The sequence below is a fragment of the Amblyomma mixtum genome, chromosome 7 (genome assembly GCF_055824585.1).
Source record: "Amblyomma mixtum isolate Tamu chromosome 7, ASM5582458v1, whole genome shotgun sequence".
NCBI lineage: Eukaryota > Metazoa > Arthropoda > Arachnida > Ixodida > Ixodidae > Amblyomma > Amblyomma mixtum.
Genome location: NC_143018.1, coordinates 57,912,319 through 57,929,874, shown reverse-complemented (window position 1 = coordinate 57,929,874; position 17,556 = coordinate 57,912,319). Strand labels below are relative to the sequence as shown.

The following is a 17,556-nucleotide window of genomic DNA, read 5'->3' as shown; positions in this document are numbered from 1 at the left end:
TGTTAGAAAATGATAAACTCAGCCCAATTGCCAAGAATACTGTTATAAGCATTTCTTTTTGCGTGAAACTCACACAGAACGCTTTGCATAAATGAACCCTGAAAGATGCCAGAAAAGTCTACACAAGAAGAGTGCAGTCACATGCACAATGAAGATACCTTTACGACTCTACCCGCTTGGCCCTATCATAAGTACCCCACACGCACAGGCAGATAACCTAGACAAGCACATTTCCTTTATACCGGAACAGCAGCGATGTTTGTAACAAAAGAATGCGGTGACACGAAAGAATGGCGACATGACTGTTATTCACAACGCACTATACTTAGTTTATTTTTATCATTATATATGATCCCTATGCAGTATACTTAGTTCTGTGAGCTGCTGTTTTGTTCACAAAACAACTGTGCAACTGAGGTGCTTTTCCAGAGGTATACAGAGGGAAGAACACCCCACACACTCCCATCTCCCGCAACGCCACAAAGCACGGCAGCACTGGACAGTCTAAGACAGCACTGAATCCAAAACTCACTCGCTGGTCTTCGTGATCCCTGTAGGTGAGGCCAAAGTAGTCCCGCTCTAGCAGGTTGAGGTACTCGCACACACGGTCGAAAAGTTGCTCGCCACGGGCTTTGCGCTGCAGAGAGCGCACATGCACATTCACACACAAGCTTACTCCACGATGCGCGCACTTCACGGCAACAATATGCGCAAGCAGGTCAATGGACCAAACACAACAGACAGGAGAAATAAAACAGGTTTTCATATTATCTTTTACAGTGACAGCCTCACTTTCGTGTGGTGCAATATCCAACACAATTTCTGAAGCAGCAAAAGGCTCTAGTCTGCATCAAACCTCAAACGCCACATCCTGTTGAATGCAGTGCATCAACTGCGTCCAAGTGCCCGAACGGAGATCAGGTTTTCCATCTTTTGAGAACAGCCATCCAGTCTCCTTCATTGCGCTTCTCGAGAAGATGCTCACGTACAATGCGTGTGCAGAGAGCTGCGTTTGGTGCAACTTTCAAGACCAAAAACTGCAGACTGAAGAGCTGCGTTTGGTGCGACTTTCAAGACCAAAAACTGCAGACTGAAGAGCTGCGTTTGGTGCGACTTTCAAGACCAAAAACTGCAGACTGAAGAGCTGCGTTTGGTGCGACTTTCAAGACCAAAAACTGCAGACTGAAGAGCTGCGTTTGGTGCGACTTTCAAGACCAAAAACTGCAGACTGAAAACTTTTCTGATGGCCGTTCTTTTTTTTTTTTCACGGTTATCTTTAATTTATCCCTTAATGGCATATCCTTGGGACTTTCTTGTATTTCATGAGCATGCAAGATCTGAAAACTAGAAACTAATAACTTGCCTTGTGGTCAGTTGCTTAACGTTTATTTCAAATAAATTTTTATATATACCAGTGCTTCTACATTCTGAAATTCTTAACTTATTATGTCTAAGTTTCCTTGAACAGCGCAACGTTTTTCCGCTACAAAACTAACTGACCCACAAAAAAGGTTTCTTATATCGAAACCTAAGGGTTCTTAAAGCTTACTTTTGTGTTTACAAGGATCCCAGTGTGCAGTCATTGACAAAATTAGGACCACTAGAATGAGACACTTCAGAACCTGCTCAGACCACCCGATGACTAGTTAGTGTGAGTGAGGAAACTGTACGGCTGTATAGTCACCTTTTAACCAGTGCGACTGGAATTTCATGCTTTCAAATCACTATGCCTGAGAAGACAAATTTTTGTCAAGCTCTGACCTGAAAAGCCTATACAACTGCATGAGTGAGCAAATAAAAAAAGAAAACACCAATCTATGCCATCCATAGAGAACATTCCGGCGTGAAATGCTTTGCCTCAGCAGCTCAGCACTGTGCAGCTATGAAAAGCAACTAAGCTATGTCACACCTGACATCATTCACACGGTGTCTTTAGAGCCTTTGTGCGAGTACTGCTCCCACAAGTCAGCTGCCAAGCACATCAGCCTTCTACCTACAAGTCGTCATTTGTCTGTCACTAATCCGAAACTACTCGAAACCAATAGGTTGTTAAGCTTAGATCAATCAGCTTTGCTAGAAAGTCTAGAGTGCCACTCAGCACTGTTAAGCATCGTCTGTAACCTGTACTATAACCTGTCTTGCATATCTCGCCACTGGAGTGAGTCTTAAGCGTGGCCCGCATGGAGCGTTTTTCCGGGCGATTCGTCAGCGTCGACGGCACCGGAGCGTTTTTTTACCGCCGGAGAGGACGTTTTTGCCAAATCGTCGGGTTCTGTCGAAACAGATAAAAACATCAACGCCGCGCCGACGCCGGGAGAGGGCAGCGACAGAGGGCCAATGAGAGCCGGAGCGGGCGTCCCGTGACTCTGGACGGAGCCAAGCCGGCCGAGAGAGACGCGCTCGCGAGCTCTCTCTGGCACTGTAGCTTGACCACCAAAACTGCGTCGTACTTCCCGGAAAAACGGCCACTTGGCACACCAAGGGTACCGAGTTCTAGTTCACTATAGTACCGAGGCTTGGGCTTCGAGTTTCTCGGCCAAAACGGCTGAGCAGCGTGTTGTCTTTCGGAGGAGTCGCTTTTAGCTGGCCGCGCCGTCCATCAGCGGCACGCATAAATGGTAGCGCCATCTAGTGACAAGACGCCGAAGCACATCAACACTGTGTTGAAGAAATTTTTTATCCGTAATTACTGATAACTACGATGGGTGCATTGCGAGCCTTTTTTCGTCCCAAGAAGAAAAACTGCTAATAGATGAAAATGTAGCAAGTGACTAAAAGCTTGACAACTGCTTCACCAGGTGTCGTTCTTGCGAGTTAAACACACTGTATTTAGTTAGGCCTAAGAGCTTGAAAATCGCCAAATTATCTGAAAAACAAGGGCTAGTTATCGCTTATACCTCTACGCGTGGGCGAGCTGTGCGAAGTAAAAGCAAACCGCTACCATCTGAGCGAGCTATCACATCGAAGAATCCAGCGGTGACATGTATTTATTCCGAAGTGGGCGAGCAGGGCGCAGCAATCTTGTCACGCGCCCGTAGCGCGCGCCGCTCGGCTGCTGACCATGCGGGAGTGAATTCGTCGACGCCGGTGCGGGCGTTGGGCGCGCGACGCGGTTTCGCAGGTAAAAAATGCTCCGTGCGGGCCAGGCTTTACAGCTGCCAGCAGCCAAGCAAGTGCGCAACTGCGCCCGTTCTTTCTACCACGTCTATACGTGCACCTTCAAAACAGTCATTCAGGTAAAAGCTGACCGGCACAATTACTATGAGACATTCAAGAGCTCTGTATAAGTTGCTGAGCCCTAAAAAGCATGGAGTATAAGAGAGTTCATAACAAAATTGGAACAGCTTTTCCTCAAGCACACTCTTAAACCTTTAACCACCGAATAAATTCCTGAAAAATGCACCAAAATCGGCTAATTTTTGGGGCGATTTTTACGCAAATTACAGAATTATCAGACTTAAAACAAGCACTACAGATTCAAAACATGTTCCATTTACAACTACCCCCCTCTAGTTTTTAAAATTGCAACCAACGCAATTGCCGACCGCAACGCATCTTTGGCAGTGGGAGCAAAGCAAAATTGGGCCAGACGAATGTGACTCGTCACAGGCAATACTGGTAATACCTCACCTGACAAGTACAGCTCGGGGTTGGTGGTTAAAGGGTTAAATGACTCAGTGTACCTCACAGCTTGCACTGCAGTGCCAACAAAATACGAGACAGAAAAGAAATTTGCTCCCTCTAAGCACTTCAGTGCCTGAGGAATGCTGCAAGAAATGGCCCACTCACATCCAGCTGGCACTCGTAGTCCGAGCCATCGAGCAGGTGCACACGGCAGGCGGCTGTGGAACGAGCACGCAGGATCCCCGACCGTCGAGACTTGCTCGACGGGCTCGATTCCGCGGGGCCATTCTCCTCGGGCGACTCTTTCTCCTCAGCCATGGCTCAAGCGGCCCCCCTATGGAAACAGAGAAAGGCACAGAGCTGCAGGCGACCAGAGACAAAGCTTTTTCGGCAGTAGAGCCACAGCTCACCAGGGCTTGATATATTTGCAGGTGACCAGGTTGATGTGTACCAATTCACAAAAGCTAGGGTCCACTTGGACTCACTGATACCATGCATCCCGACTGCTCACAAAGGTGATCACAAGTTCAAACATGCCTGAGTGGACTTATGAGTGAGCATACTGATGATGATCAACAAACGTGCACACCACGCAAACAGCCAAAATTTTTAAGAGAGTGAGCTCTTACTCATCACGTTTCGAGATTTTGTGGGGTCTGCTACCACCCTGAGATCACAGCGCCATCTGTGGCAGCAACTACTCATAACGTTTCGAGATTTCGTGGGGTCTACTACCACCCTGAGATCACAGCGCCATCTGTGGCAGCAACTAGTCATCACGTTTCGAGATTTCGTGGGGTCTGCTACCACCCTGAGATCACAGCGCCATCTGTGGCAGCAACTAGTCATCACGTTTCGAGATTTCGTGGGGTCTGCTACCACCCTGAGATCACAGCGCCATCTGTGGCAGCAACTAGTCATCACGTTTCGAGATTTCGTGAAGTCTGCTACCACCCTGAGATCGCAGCGCCATCTGTGGCAGCAACTACTCAACACGTTTCGAGATTTCGTGGGGTCTGCTACCACCCTGAGATCACAGCGCCATCTGTGGCAGCAACTAGAAAACAGCACATCTCGCACTGAGACCTGTAGCGCCATCTACAATAGCATTGTAGAAACAACCACCTGCCGCGTGTCAGTGATAACGTCACAGTCCAATATGGTGGATAGAGGTGGAACTATGTGAGTACGACGTATGAATCTCATTCATATCAATTCTAGTAAACCAAACACCTAACGCTCGTTACTTCAACGTCTTCCAGACAGCGGCGGCCTTTTTCAGCAGAGCACTGCAACGCCACTTGCAGCTGATAAGCATCAAATGATGCCTGCACACAGACCGTTGCTGTGCACTTGTAGCTGGAGCATAAATCATCACCATACATCCTGTCAGAACAGATCTTGCAAGCTGCACCATTGTTCATAGCTCGGAATGCAATGCATCAGCCCCACATTGAACATGTGCTGCTTTAATGATTGCTGAAATCTCCCCACACAAGCCATGCTCAGCGCAGTTTTGAAGGTGGCATTTAGTTCGTAACCTTTACACTACCAAGCTTCTAAAAGCCCGACAACCACAGCCTGGAACTCGGCAAGCTCCAAGCAATGTCTATGATTCAGGAAATGCATGCATGCTGCAAAAAAAAAAGAGAAACACAAAAAAATATTGTCACGAAATGCAAGCTGTATGCTTTAACATATCGAAGACATAATACCATGATAGAAGTCACAACGTTTACTACAAAATCTTTCCAAAATGTGTCTACATATTTAGTACAGCATGTTTCCTATTCTGTTCATTTATCTGAAGTGCAATTACATCACTTCAATGACATCATCGTAAAGGGTATAATAATATAATAAATACAAATAACAGTTCACCCACTTACACCTCGTAAGCTGAGGAAGATCTGCAAGGCCTGCAAAAATCTACACTTAAAAAGCAAAAGACAAACTGAAAAGATACAAGTCTACGCAATAACATACGCACAAAGAAAAATCAGAGGAATAAAATACGCTGTAGCAGCTTGTTGGGAATGCTGAGCTATTCATCAGATAGCTAATTCCAGTCTCCTTGCCAATGCCAGTTTCGCTATAGCACACAATGAAAAAATTTTCAATCTTAAGTTTCGCTTTTCAAGCTTCAACGGTTCCCAGCCCAGTATGGCATTCGAGATACCAGGAAACGTACTGCAGCTATTATTGTCAAATCATACTGCTTGGCTTTAAAATTCTTATAGTTTTTGAATAAGATATGCTTGACAGGGGACCCACAAGGCACATACATCATTAAATATGAGCCTGACTTGGAAATGAAGCATTTCCTTCACTTCCCAGATGCATCTTAAAATTTTTGTAAATTAAGTACAGCATTCTACTAGCCTATAACCAATATGTGTATGTAGTCCATTAGGAATGACTGCAAGAAATAAACAGAGATATTTACAGTTTAGTGACTATATACGGCTCAGTCATACAAAGCTCCTCAGAATGCCGTCTATCTCGCTGATGTCCACAGAACACATTGAAGCTATGACAATAGCCCGTACTTCCGCCTAAGCTATAAGCCATAGAGACCTTATCTCAAATTCTTTGGGGGCTCCCAGAATGTGCAGCCAAACAGTATGCACTTGAAGCACCTTTATCTCGCCAAAGCCCACAATCTCCAAAGAGAAGCCTTGTTTCGGGCAGCCACCGCCTAACACGAGCAAACAAGAGAGACAAGCGCTCTCTCCAAATTCCTTCACAACAACGGTCTCGGCGCAGACACTGCTACTCGTAACGCCTCCCAAGCAATGGAAGGCGCCTGTTGCCAGATTATTGCATGAAAGGTGTTCCACGAAGCTTAAGCTAGCTCTGAAAAATATAGTATCACCTGTACTTGTCTTTCCCAAATAAGGAAATCAATAAGAATTGCAGCCGCAATTTACAACTTAGCAACTACTGGAAGCAGGCAAAAGTTTGGAGTCTGAAACCTGCTGCAGTTAAGAGGGATGCCAAACAGCTCATTACCGAAAGCGCAAATCCTGACCTCAATATCCCTCGTCCATGGCCTTGCTTTTTACAGCTGTGATCAGTTACATGCACCCACAGTGCACAAGCTTTAGGAAATCCCTATTAATCTTTACAGCAGTACGAAATATGAACAGTTTTGCAGACATTTTTGTACTTTGCGCTTCCCTTGTTACCATCCTTCATTCTAACTCAAGTTATCTAAATACAGCAGCTAAAAAGCTGCAACATTTATGTGAATTAAATCAGCAGTCGCAATTTAAAAAGAATGGCCACACTAGCAACGGCCAATTTAAAACACTTTGTTATTCCTCAAAGAAAATGCGCCACTCACTTTTGATAAAATTTTTCTCAGATTGCACACTTCATCTTCTTGAACATGTGCTGCTTTACAAGCACAAGTACAGATTCACATACAGCCTCGTTAGAAACATAATCTGGCATAATAATAAGTTAATAATAACATAATAAGTTTTACATGATCTTTCTTTAATGCCACTGGCTTTATTAATAAAGCCATTGAGATAAAGCACGTGTTCCCGTGAGGTGGAACGATCATGAAACTTGTCATGTACACTAAACTACACCCACACCAAGCAGTTTTCTGAAAATCTGCTTCATGCAAGAAGCCCAGTCAACCATGGATATCCGTGGTACGTATGATTAAGATCCGAATCTCCAATGCCAGGTGGGGCCGGATATACGCATCAGAGATTCGGAGTATGTCCGAGGGACATTCATTATCGGATGGCTGGCGGATATCCGCAGATGGATGTCCAGTGGGCATCTGTGAACACCCCTCTAGGGATTTGAACTTGACATTGCATATACATTTTGTTTTTTGTCAGACAAAATATTGAAAATAACTTATTTTTTGCAAATGTCAAAATTCAGCCAATCAAATTTCCATACCAGCAATTACTTTAATATTCAGATTAATCAATTAAGATCACCCCAACATGGTGCTGATATGAAAGAACCTGAATTAAACTAAGCGCGTGACTTTTTGGCACCAGTGCCCTTTTCTCGTCCAGCATTCCGAGGTAACCGAGGCATGCTCCCTTCCATGAAAACTAAACTACTATCAGGGGCCGCTGCAGAGCGATAGCTGCTGTGGCCCCTGGCAGCCTAAAAGCCGATCCAATCCAATCTGTAAGTCAACAGTTGCAGCAAGGTCTTAGCATCGTTTCTCGTCGTGTCATGCTCGACCTTTATTTTAGCTACAGTATACGGTTTGTTTCTTCTGTGGTTGTTTGGCTGTGCTATAACTGTGATATGTCACCAATGCGCTCGACAAAACCTTCTTCTGCCGCTGAAACTCTCGTGAAAAAGCTCCGGTATCGTATTGCACCTTACCCTTGCTGAGATGCCGATGCTTTTACAGGGTAGCCAACCGGAAACCTTTCTGGTTAACATCCCTGCCGTTCCCCCCTCTCTGTATCTATCTACCTTGTTACTCTGGATAAAAGAAGCGACCTGGTGTTATAATCTGCAGGTAAGTAACTCTGCTTGAAGATTACTATGCGGATGTTGCTGAGGGATGGGTGAAGCACTATAACACATTATAAAACTTTTTTTCTCTGACGTGGAAGTTACTAGTACGATGCGATAGCTGCCGCAAACATGTTTACCCGCGTTCGCGAGCCTACCACGAAGCTGCAGAAGCCTGTGCATCGCGCCTGTCTGTTGCTCTACATTATGAAAAAAATTTAGACGAGGTGTACATGCAGAGTGTGGATATTAAGGCAGTTGTACGAAAGTGCATAATTGCAGTAAAACAGAATGCACTTAAAGGATAATGTCGGGACTGTGTGTGTTGCGCAGTGATTCACGACTGATTTTTTATTATTTTCTAACTGCCTTTGCAGTGTGGATGTGGCCCGCCTGCAGAGTGTATTGGTGCCTAAATTATGTGATGTCATGGAAAGCACAGGTAGGTTGGAAATAATGTAAAATTTGTCCACCTTCACAGTTTACCGACTTCTTTCAATGTTAGGCTTGCCGAATGGATGTTTCCAGCCATCTACTGCACAGTACTTTGCACTGTGCAGTAGCATTGTTTAGGAAAGTTGAAGTGTTCTGTTAAATTTGCGAACTTCAGTCACACACTATTCACTTATTTCCCTGTCACTGTGCACTGACTGCCACGAAACCATGCAGTGCATTGGTGCGGCTTTGTCAAACATGTTCATGCCCACAGGGCTCAGTGCTGAGCAAGGTAGCAGGACTATGTATGGCACCCCTAGAGATACATGTCCCTGAATTGTGAACAAACCTCTCCTCCTCCTGTGGAGCTGTGGATCATCAAATAAGTTGCTAGTGCCGGCTGCACACTTTATCAGCAAACCTTGTGGGTAGGGTTGTTTCGACTAAGGCCATGTTTTGCTGCATCGTGACATCTATCGCTATGTTGACAAAGCGCAGTACAGGTTGCTCTGTCATATTATATTTCCTTAAATAAATTAAATAAATACCTCAATATTTCATTAAATAAAGGAAACATATTTCCTTTATTTCTTTTATTTCAATGCAGCATGAATGCGACTGACCTATGTCCAATATAGTACCTGCAGAGTACAGCAGCAGTGTACAGGTAAGTTTGAACGACAATGAAAGTTTCTTCCTCTCATATAATCGATACTTTCTTTTTCTTTTCTCTTTTCTCTGTGCAGTGGAGGGTATCTGGCTGTAGGGCAGTGCACTTGTATAGTGATGGATAAAAGTTTGCAGGATGTGAGTTCTTGGGAAAAAATTATTTCTGTACTAAGCTGTTAGCCAAAGCAGTTCAATCAAAAGACTAAAATCATGAGGGGAAATGGATGCTCGACTCTACTGAACAAGTTTCAGCAGACTGCCTAGCGAGGCAACGTAAAAAATATTTTTCTGAAAATCTACATCCCATAAACTTTTCTTTATGCTTGTGCCCAAATACTGAATCATCAGGTAGCTTCATGTTCCGCTAATTCTTAACAAACTTTCTAATCAAATGTTCTTGCTTAATACGTGCAAAGGAGTAAAACTATTTTCAAATTCTTCCAGCCCTAATACTCCTGATTGCAAATTGTCCCGTGCAGATTTTCTTTGCGCCATCACAATAGTCTTTTTTGTTCTCTCTTTCACAGCCTGTTTGAAAATATACCTTCATTACTATTTCAGTAATATGTAGGGAAACATAAGCGTGGTGTTATCTTTTCTCATGGAACCGGCCAGAAAAAAATTGCCTGCTCACGCATTTTTTCATCTTTTTTCAGACCTTTGCAACCCGAAGGTAACATACCGCTGCAAGCTGTGGCTGGCACTGTGGCATTGCAGATTACTAGCTTGATTTTGTTTTGAGTGCTATATGCATTGTAAACACTTGTGGGCCTCTTATCACGTCACAGAGTTGCATTGGTATATGGCAGCAAGGCTGGAGCTCCGAACTATGGGTTCAAATTATGAAATTATCTTGATATTTTCTTTCACTAATGTTCTTACTTATAGTATCTCGCACTTAAAACTTTACTTAACCTTTCAGTAACAGTACTATATTTCTATTTTGGTTTGTTTTTCCAGAACATCCCTTTTAGGAATACCAAGTTCAACCATGAGAGTACTGCCTGCACACAGTAACCTTTCCTACTGCATGAAACTTCTGCCGGTATGACCAGCTTGAAGAATTCCTCTTGAAGACTGAAAGTAGCTTTAATGTTATTAATAAAATTGTCTTCAGTGTGAGACATTTCTTCACTGAGGCATGCATCTGACATACGGTGGACGTACGTCCGATTTCGGACATTCTGTGGGCTTTTATACAAGCCCATGGGAACTGCCGGATATATTACTGGCTGCAATTACCAAGGCCTGCTTCATGAAAGCGCAGAAGGCATGACATGCCAATGGCCTTATTAGACCCGCGAGGGATATCCCCGGATATCCGGATCGCATGTCCGTATGAGATCTTTCCAGTTACACATGTACGTCCATCGGATGTCCGTGGGAGATCCGTCGGAGATCGGCGGATCTCCCATAGATATCTATATATCCGAAAAGGGTCGTACGTCGTACGTCCAGTGGTTGATTCGAAGTACACGTCGAGTGCACCGCATGCCCATCTGTGCCCATATTCTGACCGCACAGTTTAAAAACAAGCAAACGCAACACGATACGAAAGCTGTCCCGCGCTGGAAAACAGCAATTCTGCAAGAACGACTCGCGTGAACTCTGTTTCGATTTCGACATCAGTGGAGACCCGAAACCCGTTACTGAAACATACTTTTCCTTCTCTCCCTTTTTCCTCTGCACCTCAGCAATCGCGTCGGATGTCGCGTCGCGTACAACGGCCGCAATATCGCTTCACGCTCCAGCGCGCACTAAAATAATCGGCGGATGCGCGTTTGCGCAAGCGGCAGATAAGACGACGATGCCCCGTCCAACTCGCTGACCAAAACATCGCAATAACCCGTTTCTGCCCTCTGGAATGAACGTAAATTGAGTGGCCCCGCCTCCGACCCCTCTTTTCCTTGGCACGGTTCGTGCCTGCAAGGGGGGAGCCCCGGGCGCCAAGAGCGAAAGCGTCCCAACTTGGGCCACGCCTCTGGGTCATCGTAAGGCCATGCGCGCGCAAGAGCCTGCAGCAACCATCGGGGAAACGGCGACCGCGATCGTCGCCAGTATCGAAAGTGCAGCGAGTCGGTGCGATTCAAATTGCTGACGACGCGCCAACGGATCTCCGCTCGCAAACTGGTCGCATGCCGCCGCCCGTCCGTTGCACATTCCGCGCCCGGCTTTAAGGAATGCGCGCGGCGATCTAACAGGTAGCGGGAGCGTAGTACTACCACGCGTACAGAATGCGTCGCACCAAACGCAACGAACCGAAGCAAAAATTCCGCCCAACGCGTTAAAGCACGCGCAGACTTCGAAAGCGGGCAGTGTGGCCACTGTCAAAAGGACCGCCCCGTGGAAAATCGGCGTGCAATGTTTACTAATTTGGTTTCCGACCGGCCATGGTGACGGAAAGCGTCCTCCGCTCCGCACGGGCGGAGAGAGACTTGCCCGATTGGACGGTCGCCACTCGGGGCGAGGTCGACGCGTCAGGAAAGAACACGCATTATCGACCATTTTTAAACACGAAACGGACAGCACCGAGCAAGGATTTCAACGGGGGCAAATGCGTTTGGGCGTCGCCGATCGCAACATGGCCGAAGCTAAGCCTCATACGGTTTATACTTTCTCTTTTTCCGTGCCAAAGCTTGGCACCCGCTAGTTTTGGACGCTGTCACCGGAGCAGCGAAGGATGCCGTCATGTCGCGCAACTTACCAGGTGTTGGGCTGATGGGTGCTGACTGGACTTATTTCGCAACAAGAGGGCGCACCCTCGTTTTCTTCGGGCCACTCGGATAAAACACAAATCTTCGCAAATCCGTCCACCGCACAGAATCCAAATCGTGGACACTCCCTCAACTCCTGCTCCTGCTCATCAGAGCCGAACAACTGCTGCAGCGCTCCTAGCGGCTACGAATCCGCAAATTCCAGACTTCACTGGTGCAGTGGAACGAAACACTAGGTAGTAAGTGCAACGAAATAAAACTGATAAAACTGCGAAAACAGAAAGGAAATAGGAAGGGGTGAAACATAATGGTAGCAGATTTTTTTTTACTACGTAATGGCGCTCCAAGAGTTCAGTGTGCCACCGCTCACAAAAATAAAATTAAAAAAAAAAACGGAGAAATGATGTACAGAAAGTTAGCAAGCACAAACCACATAACACACTCAAGTACAATGCAGAACTAACCAGTTGATGCATTCCATAACTGCAGTGGAAACCTCCGGCCGCCGCAGGCAGATATTGCATTGAAAACATTGCGAAACTTCTTGCGCGGGCTATGTTCTTCGCTAAAGTTTCGGTTTCCACTACTTCTGTACACCTGGTGACTGGAAGGAAAATTAATAATTCCTCCGCACGGCAGGTCAGCCAACGTTGGGTGTTGGGTCGTCCGGCCGCGAGGTGAACGAACTGTGCACTCTCAACGCAAGAGGCTGCGGCGATCGACGGCGATGGCGTAAGGTGCTGTAAATCATCGATACGCATCGAGAAGCGAAGCTGCTTTAGCTCTCTGCGCCGGCGGTGGTTTGAAACTACCGTCTGGAACCCGCCCAGGAATAAAGCTTTCCTGCTGGATACTGTTGCCGTGACAGCAATATGTGACACTTCAGGTGGTGGTGGTGGTGAAAAACTTTTATTTACAAAGAGAGTTTGAGGGTCAAGAAACCCTGCTACATGGTCGGTATCCTTAGTCCGGGACACCGCATGACGAGGCCCCGTCTCGCGCCCGCTTTACTAGAGCCCTTTGAGACTCAAGTGTGGAGCAGTTGAGGAGGGCAGTCTCCCATGCCTCTCGGGTGGGGGAAGGGGGAAGGTGAGGATTCCGAGTACATGCCCACACCATGTGAAAGATATCGCAGATCTCTCCACAGTGCGGGCAGCGCCCATCTGTGTTCGGATCGAAGTGTTTTGCTATGGCAGGACAGAGAAGAGTTCCTGTCTGCAGGCGCCGCAGAGTTCGCTCCTCCGCCTTACTCAGCCCCTTGGCAGGTACTGGGTAGAGACGGTGGATGTCGCAATAATGAATTAGGATTTCGAGGAACCGCAGAAGCGGTTTATGAGCTTCTGAGCCAGGAGAGCTAGGATGAGGAGCCCGGTGTGTGAGCGCTCGGGCGGCCGCATCAGCGGCCTCATTGCCTCGTAGACCCTGGTGGCCAGGAGCCCAGATCACTTTTGTGCGAGTTGGATAGGTGCTTCAGCTAGCTCTCATGGTGCACCGCGAAGGGAGTACCCCCCAATTAAACACACACCGTAGAATGCTTCTTTCAGCTAAACCGGTGAATTGTTCGAGTTAAGATTTTGCACAGAAATGGCATTTAATCGGCAGAATTGTTTTATATCAGATATGTTTTGGAGTACTTGCTTGAATCGACAACTTAAATTTCTACGGTGACTACTAAACAAAACAAGCGCTCTCTCAGCGATTGCACCGGTGGCGCCATCTCGTTTGTTGGCCCTGGAGGTAGCCAAAGGAGGGGTGTTTTGCGGGGGTTTTGAAGCCTCCTCTTCAACTGCTTTATCAATGATCTCAAAAAACTTAGTTTGACCAAAACTGAACTAAATCTGAAGACTTCCACGAAAAAAAAGTTTTAAAAAGGTGGTTAAGAAGGCCCTCAAGCGTCCTTTTTGTAATTTTCTGCCTTGTACTCGTACATGCGTTGGATGTCGGCGTCAGTTCTTCCTGATCACAACGAGCGTCGAGTTTAAAGGGACACTGAGGAGAAATTGAAGTTGGCTTGTATCGACAGAATACCAGCTCCTGATTACAAAAACGCCACTCATACTGACAACAAAGCTCTTGTAACGTAGAAAAGAGCAAGAACCAAAATACAGGTATCGCCGCCACAGGCCAAACTCGCAAGTACAAGCGTGATGAGATCATAGAACAAAACAGTGTTGCTAGAACGAATGGTTCTAGCAACACCAGGAACCGAGAAACCATGCATCACTGAGGCGCAGCCAATGCATGCGCAAATCTCCTTGACGTCGCCAGATGGCGCCACGTGCCCGGCTGCTACGCGCGCTCCTGAAGCATCGGGACAAATCAGCGCCTGTTTTCCGGCGGTAGGCGGACTCCCGGTATTCCGCTACCGGTAACAAGGTACACGGTATGCTAAAGGTGTCTATTTGCGAGAACTTCGTTGACGACTTCGAGAACGAGATCCATCGTAACGCTGGCAAAACGCCAGTGCAAACGTAATCGAAGAGACTGTAGCGACGGCCGCAATAGCCGATAGATGCCTTCAACGTGCGGCCGGCGGTAGCTGTCTTTTCGGCTGCTGCTAGGCTGCACTGCTGGCAGCCAGAAATCACGGAGTCTGCGTTACGTCATGTGCACGTCATGTTTCACGTCTCTTAGTCCTCTGTCGTCATAGACGAATCCCAAGTTTGAATCAGAGCGGCGGGAAAAACTTTTTCAACTTCGAATCCAAATTTCTTAGAAATAAATGCATCTTTCGCTGCCGGCCAAGTGGCAACAAAGCCATGACATGCCGAACTATCGGATTTTACTATAAAAAAATATTAATAGTGCTCTCCTCAGTGTCCCTTTAAGAGCAGCGTTGACGCCGTCTGTGATTGTTCCTGTGTAGTCACGCTATAGTCGAATACAGTACCTTCTACAGTCTACAATGAAGTTCCGCCACATTCAGGATCGCCGCATGCAATTCCTCCACGACAAAGATGTAGACTGTTTTAAAACTTTTCGATTTAACAAGAAGCTAATCGCACACAAAAAATCATGAGCTCTAGAATTGTGATACCTGGCTTGTTTAATATAGTCAAAAGCTAAAAGGCTGGTTTCGCTTACTGCTGTGATTGTACCAACTGCAGTTTTTGTTAAAGCTGTATCCTACTGTAGTTGTTAGGAGAGAGGAGGTGATTACGTCGATGGCGGGCTCAGGCCCATGCCCCGCCTCCATGGCGGAGAGGCGGGATGGCAGGAGGCTCCTATGTAACCTCCTCATCGTCATCAAAAAGTACTCGGAATATACTGCTCAGAATCAGGACGTTTTGATCTTTTTAGGACGTCCCCAGGATGTTTCGTGTTGTCTGGGTAGTGAACCCCACCCCAAGGAGTGGTGAAGGGTACTTTAGTCAGTGCCCCTGAAAGGGGCTCTTAACAATGTTGTGGTATGCGTAACATGTTAGAAGACTACGCTTCACAAATATCCTCCAGCAAGAATTTTTTTGATGCGTTTTGCGGAAGCTGAATTACCTGTAGTTAAAGTTTGAATTTCCGCGTTTTCGCGCCTTTCTCTCTCCTCTAGTCCACTGAAATGTCGGCGCTCCTCCACCGGCCCCACCCACACGGCCCCTCCGCCGGCTGTCGACGCGCGCGAGAGTTCCGCGAGGGGCGGAGCTTCCGGTCGCGACCATGGTAGCTGCGTGACGTCAGAAAGAGCTGGCGCTGCAAACCAATGACAACCCTCCGCTGCTGATGTAGCGAGCGCTGTATGACGCGTTGCGCGCGGATTCGGGCGAAGGCCCGGCACCGCTAGTCGCGCCGAGGTGTAAAAGCGCGAATTTTTAAAAATGTAGAGTAAATGGTTGGCTCACTTTTGAGGTCTTGTACGCGGCATGAACGCTCAGTGGCCTATACTCTACATAATCCAAGCTTATTGTAGCCAACCTCAAACACCCTTTTTAGGGACCCTTTAATACAATTGCAATATAATGAAGGAAACCATTGTGAATGAAAAAATTGCATGCCTTGAGGAGGTATCTTACGATATTGTGACTTTTAAACCTGGTCTTATGTATTAAGTACTTCTGATGAGGATGGACTGTTTAGATGTTTGGAACACTCTTCTCAATTACTTTTTTTATTCAGGCTGCACAATTCAACTCCAGAAAAAGTCATAGTCTATGTATAAAATGTTGCATGGAGAACAACCTGTAGGTACCAAGAAATGAAAAAATGTGGCGAACGAACCCAAGCAACCACAGATATCCGTCGGACGTACGAGCTAGATCCGAACGTCCTTTGCCGAGATCGGACGTCCATCGGACGTACGAACACAATCCGATTTCGGATATCCGTATTCGTGCATCCGCTGGACGTACGGACAGTGTCCACTTTTGTATATCCGCATGAGAGACGAGGTGGACGTCCGAAGGATGTAAGGTCGAGTATTTTCCTAGGCCATGAGTATGGACGTTTTTTATTTCACAGAAAATTCGAGTCTTTCGTGTATGTATACTGTTTTATTTGCATCAGTTGGAGGGTTTCACGCGAAGACGTTTGTAAATTGGTACGATTCCACTCCTACCTGCAGTGCAAGAGCCGCCAACGAGCTAAATTTATCTAAGAGGAGAAGCAGGTGTTGCAGAATTTTGCAAGAACTCAATGACCAGTTTTATATTTATAAAACTTCTCCAAATTAGAGGAGTTGCGCGACATGTCCACTGTTTTGCTAGCTAAACTTGCCATTGAAACCATTCGTAAGCATCAAAACCAATGATCAAAACTCCCGTGTATTCTGCTATCACCATCATCATAGATGTCAGTTCGCGGTCAGACCAATCCAATCCATCAGTACGGCTCCGTAGCGCTGTTCTTGATATGTCGCGTAGTGTTGTCGCGCAGATCTTTATAGCTCTGTTATTATAAAATGTGGCTTTGTTCGGTCTGTGGACGAAAGTTGTATGTAACTTAAGCAATTCGAAAGATACGAGAAACGCCTGAAGCTCTTCTGGAACACCGGAATCCCGTACTGCGTCGACCTTGGTGTAAAGAAGGCTTAGTGCACATGTGATTGCCTACGAAGGTATGTATCCAGTACACTTCTTGGAACTTTGCTTCTAGGACAATGCAGCATGCTCATATAACATTCGTTCACAGGACAGTGGGAGCAGTAAGCGCGAGGAGATGGCTTCCCGAAGTGTGTGCTGTTCTCACACTTTCGGGAGCCTACATCACACAGCTGCGGCAGCCCTCAACTCGCGCGACTAATTCCCACTCCTCTTCAAAGTTGTGGGACGGAGTGTTTTCGCATCTTGTTAATTTTTAAGGCATCGCTATGTTCACTGTGCCTATATAAAGAGTGACAACGCGCGAAAGGCAGACCATAGGAAGCACGTGAGGTCGCAGTGGTTCGCAACGGAAGCTTTGCGGCTTTCTGTGCACAGTCGCGTACAGTGCTGCGCAGGTTAGTGCCCTAAGGCCCATGAAAATAAATAACGAACAGATACATTGTCAAATATGGTGCGGAAAAGTGAGAGCTGTTATTGCCTTATACTTATTGAGGTGTTTGTTAAAGTGCATTGTCTGTTATACTTGCAGCATTAAACACTTCTGTTAATTGGTTCCAATTAATGTTTTTACTTTGGCTGCT

General features: G+C 46.4%; 1 protein-coding gene and 1 long non-coding RNA gene across 3 annotated transcripts in view; one reads left to right on the top strand and one right to left on the bottom strand.

Annotated features, from left to right (window-relative positions):
- The window catches only part of cora (erythrocyte membrane protein band 4.1 like coracle), a 50,748-nt gene extending 38,625 nt beyond the window's left edge, over positions 1-12,123 (bottom strand). For both annotated transcript variants that reach the window (XM_089552681.1, XM_089552682.1), the window contains exons 1-3: positions 11,936-12,123; positions 3,790-3,958; positions 533-637 (exon numbers count right to left, since the gene is read on the bottom strand). In XM_089552681.1, coding sequence (XP_089408807.1) covers positions 533-637; positions 3,790-3,942 — 258 coding nt within the window. In that variant the 5' untranslated portion in view covers positions 3,943-3,958; positions 11,936-12,123. The remainder of the gene's footprint in view (positions 1-532; positions 638-3,789; positions 3,959-11,935) is intronic.
- LOC149336172 (uncharacterized) lies at positions 7,794-10,273 on the top strand. Its single transcript, XR_016284555.1, has 4 exons — positions 7,794-8,131; positions 8,505-8,569; positions 9,170-9,229; positions 10,192-10,273. It is a non-coding gene; the product is annotated as an uncharacterized LOC149336172 (long non-coding RNA).
- Positions 12,124-17,556: the final 5,433 nt, after the last annotated feature.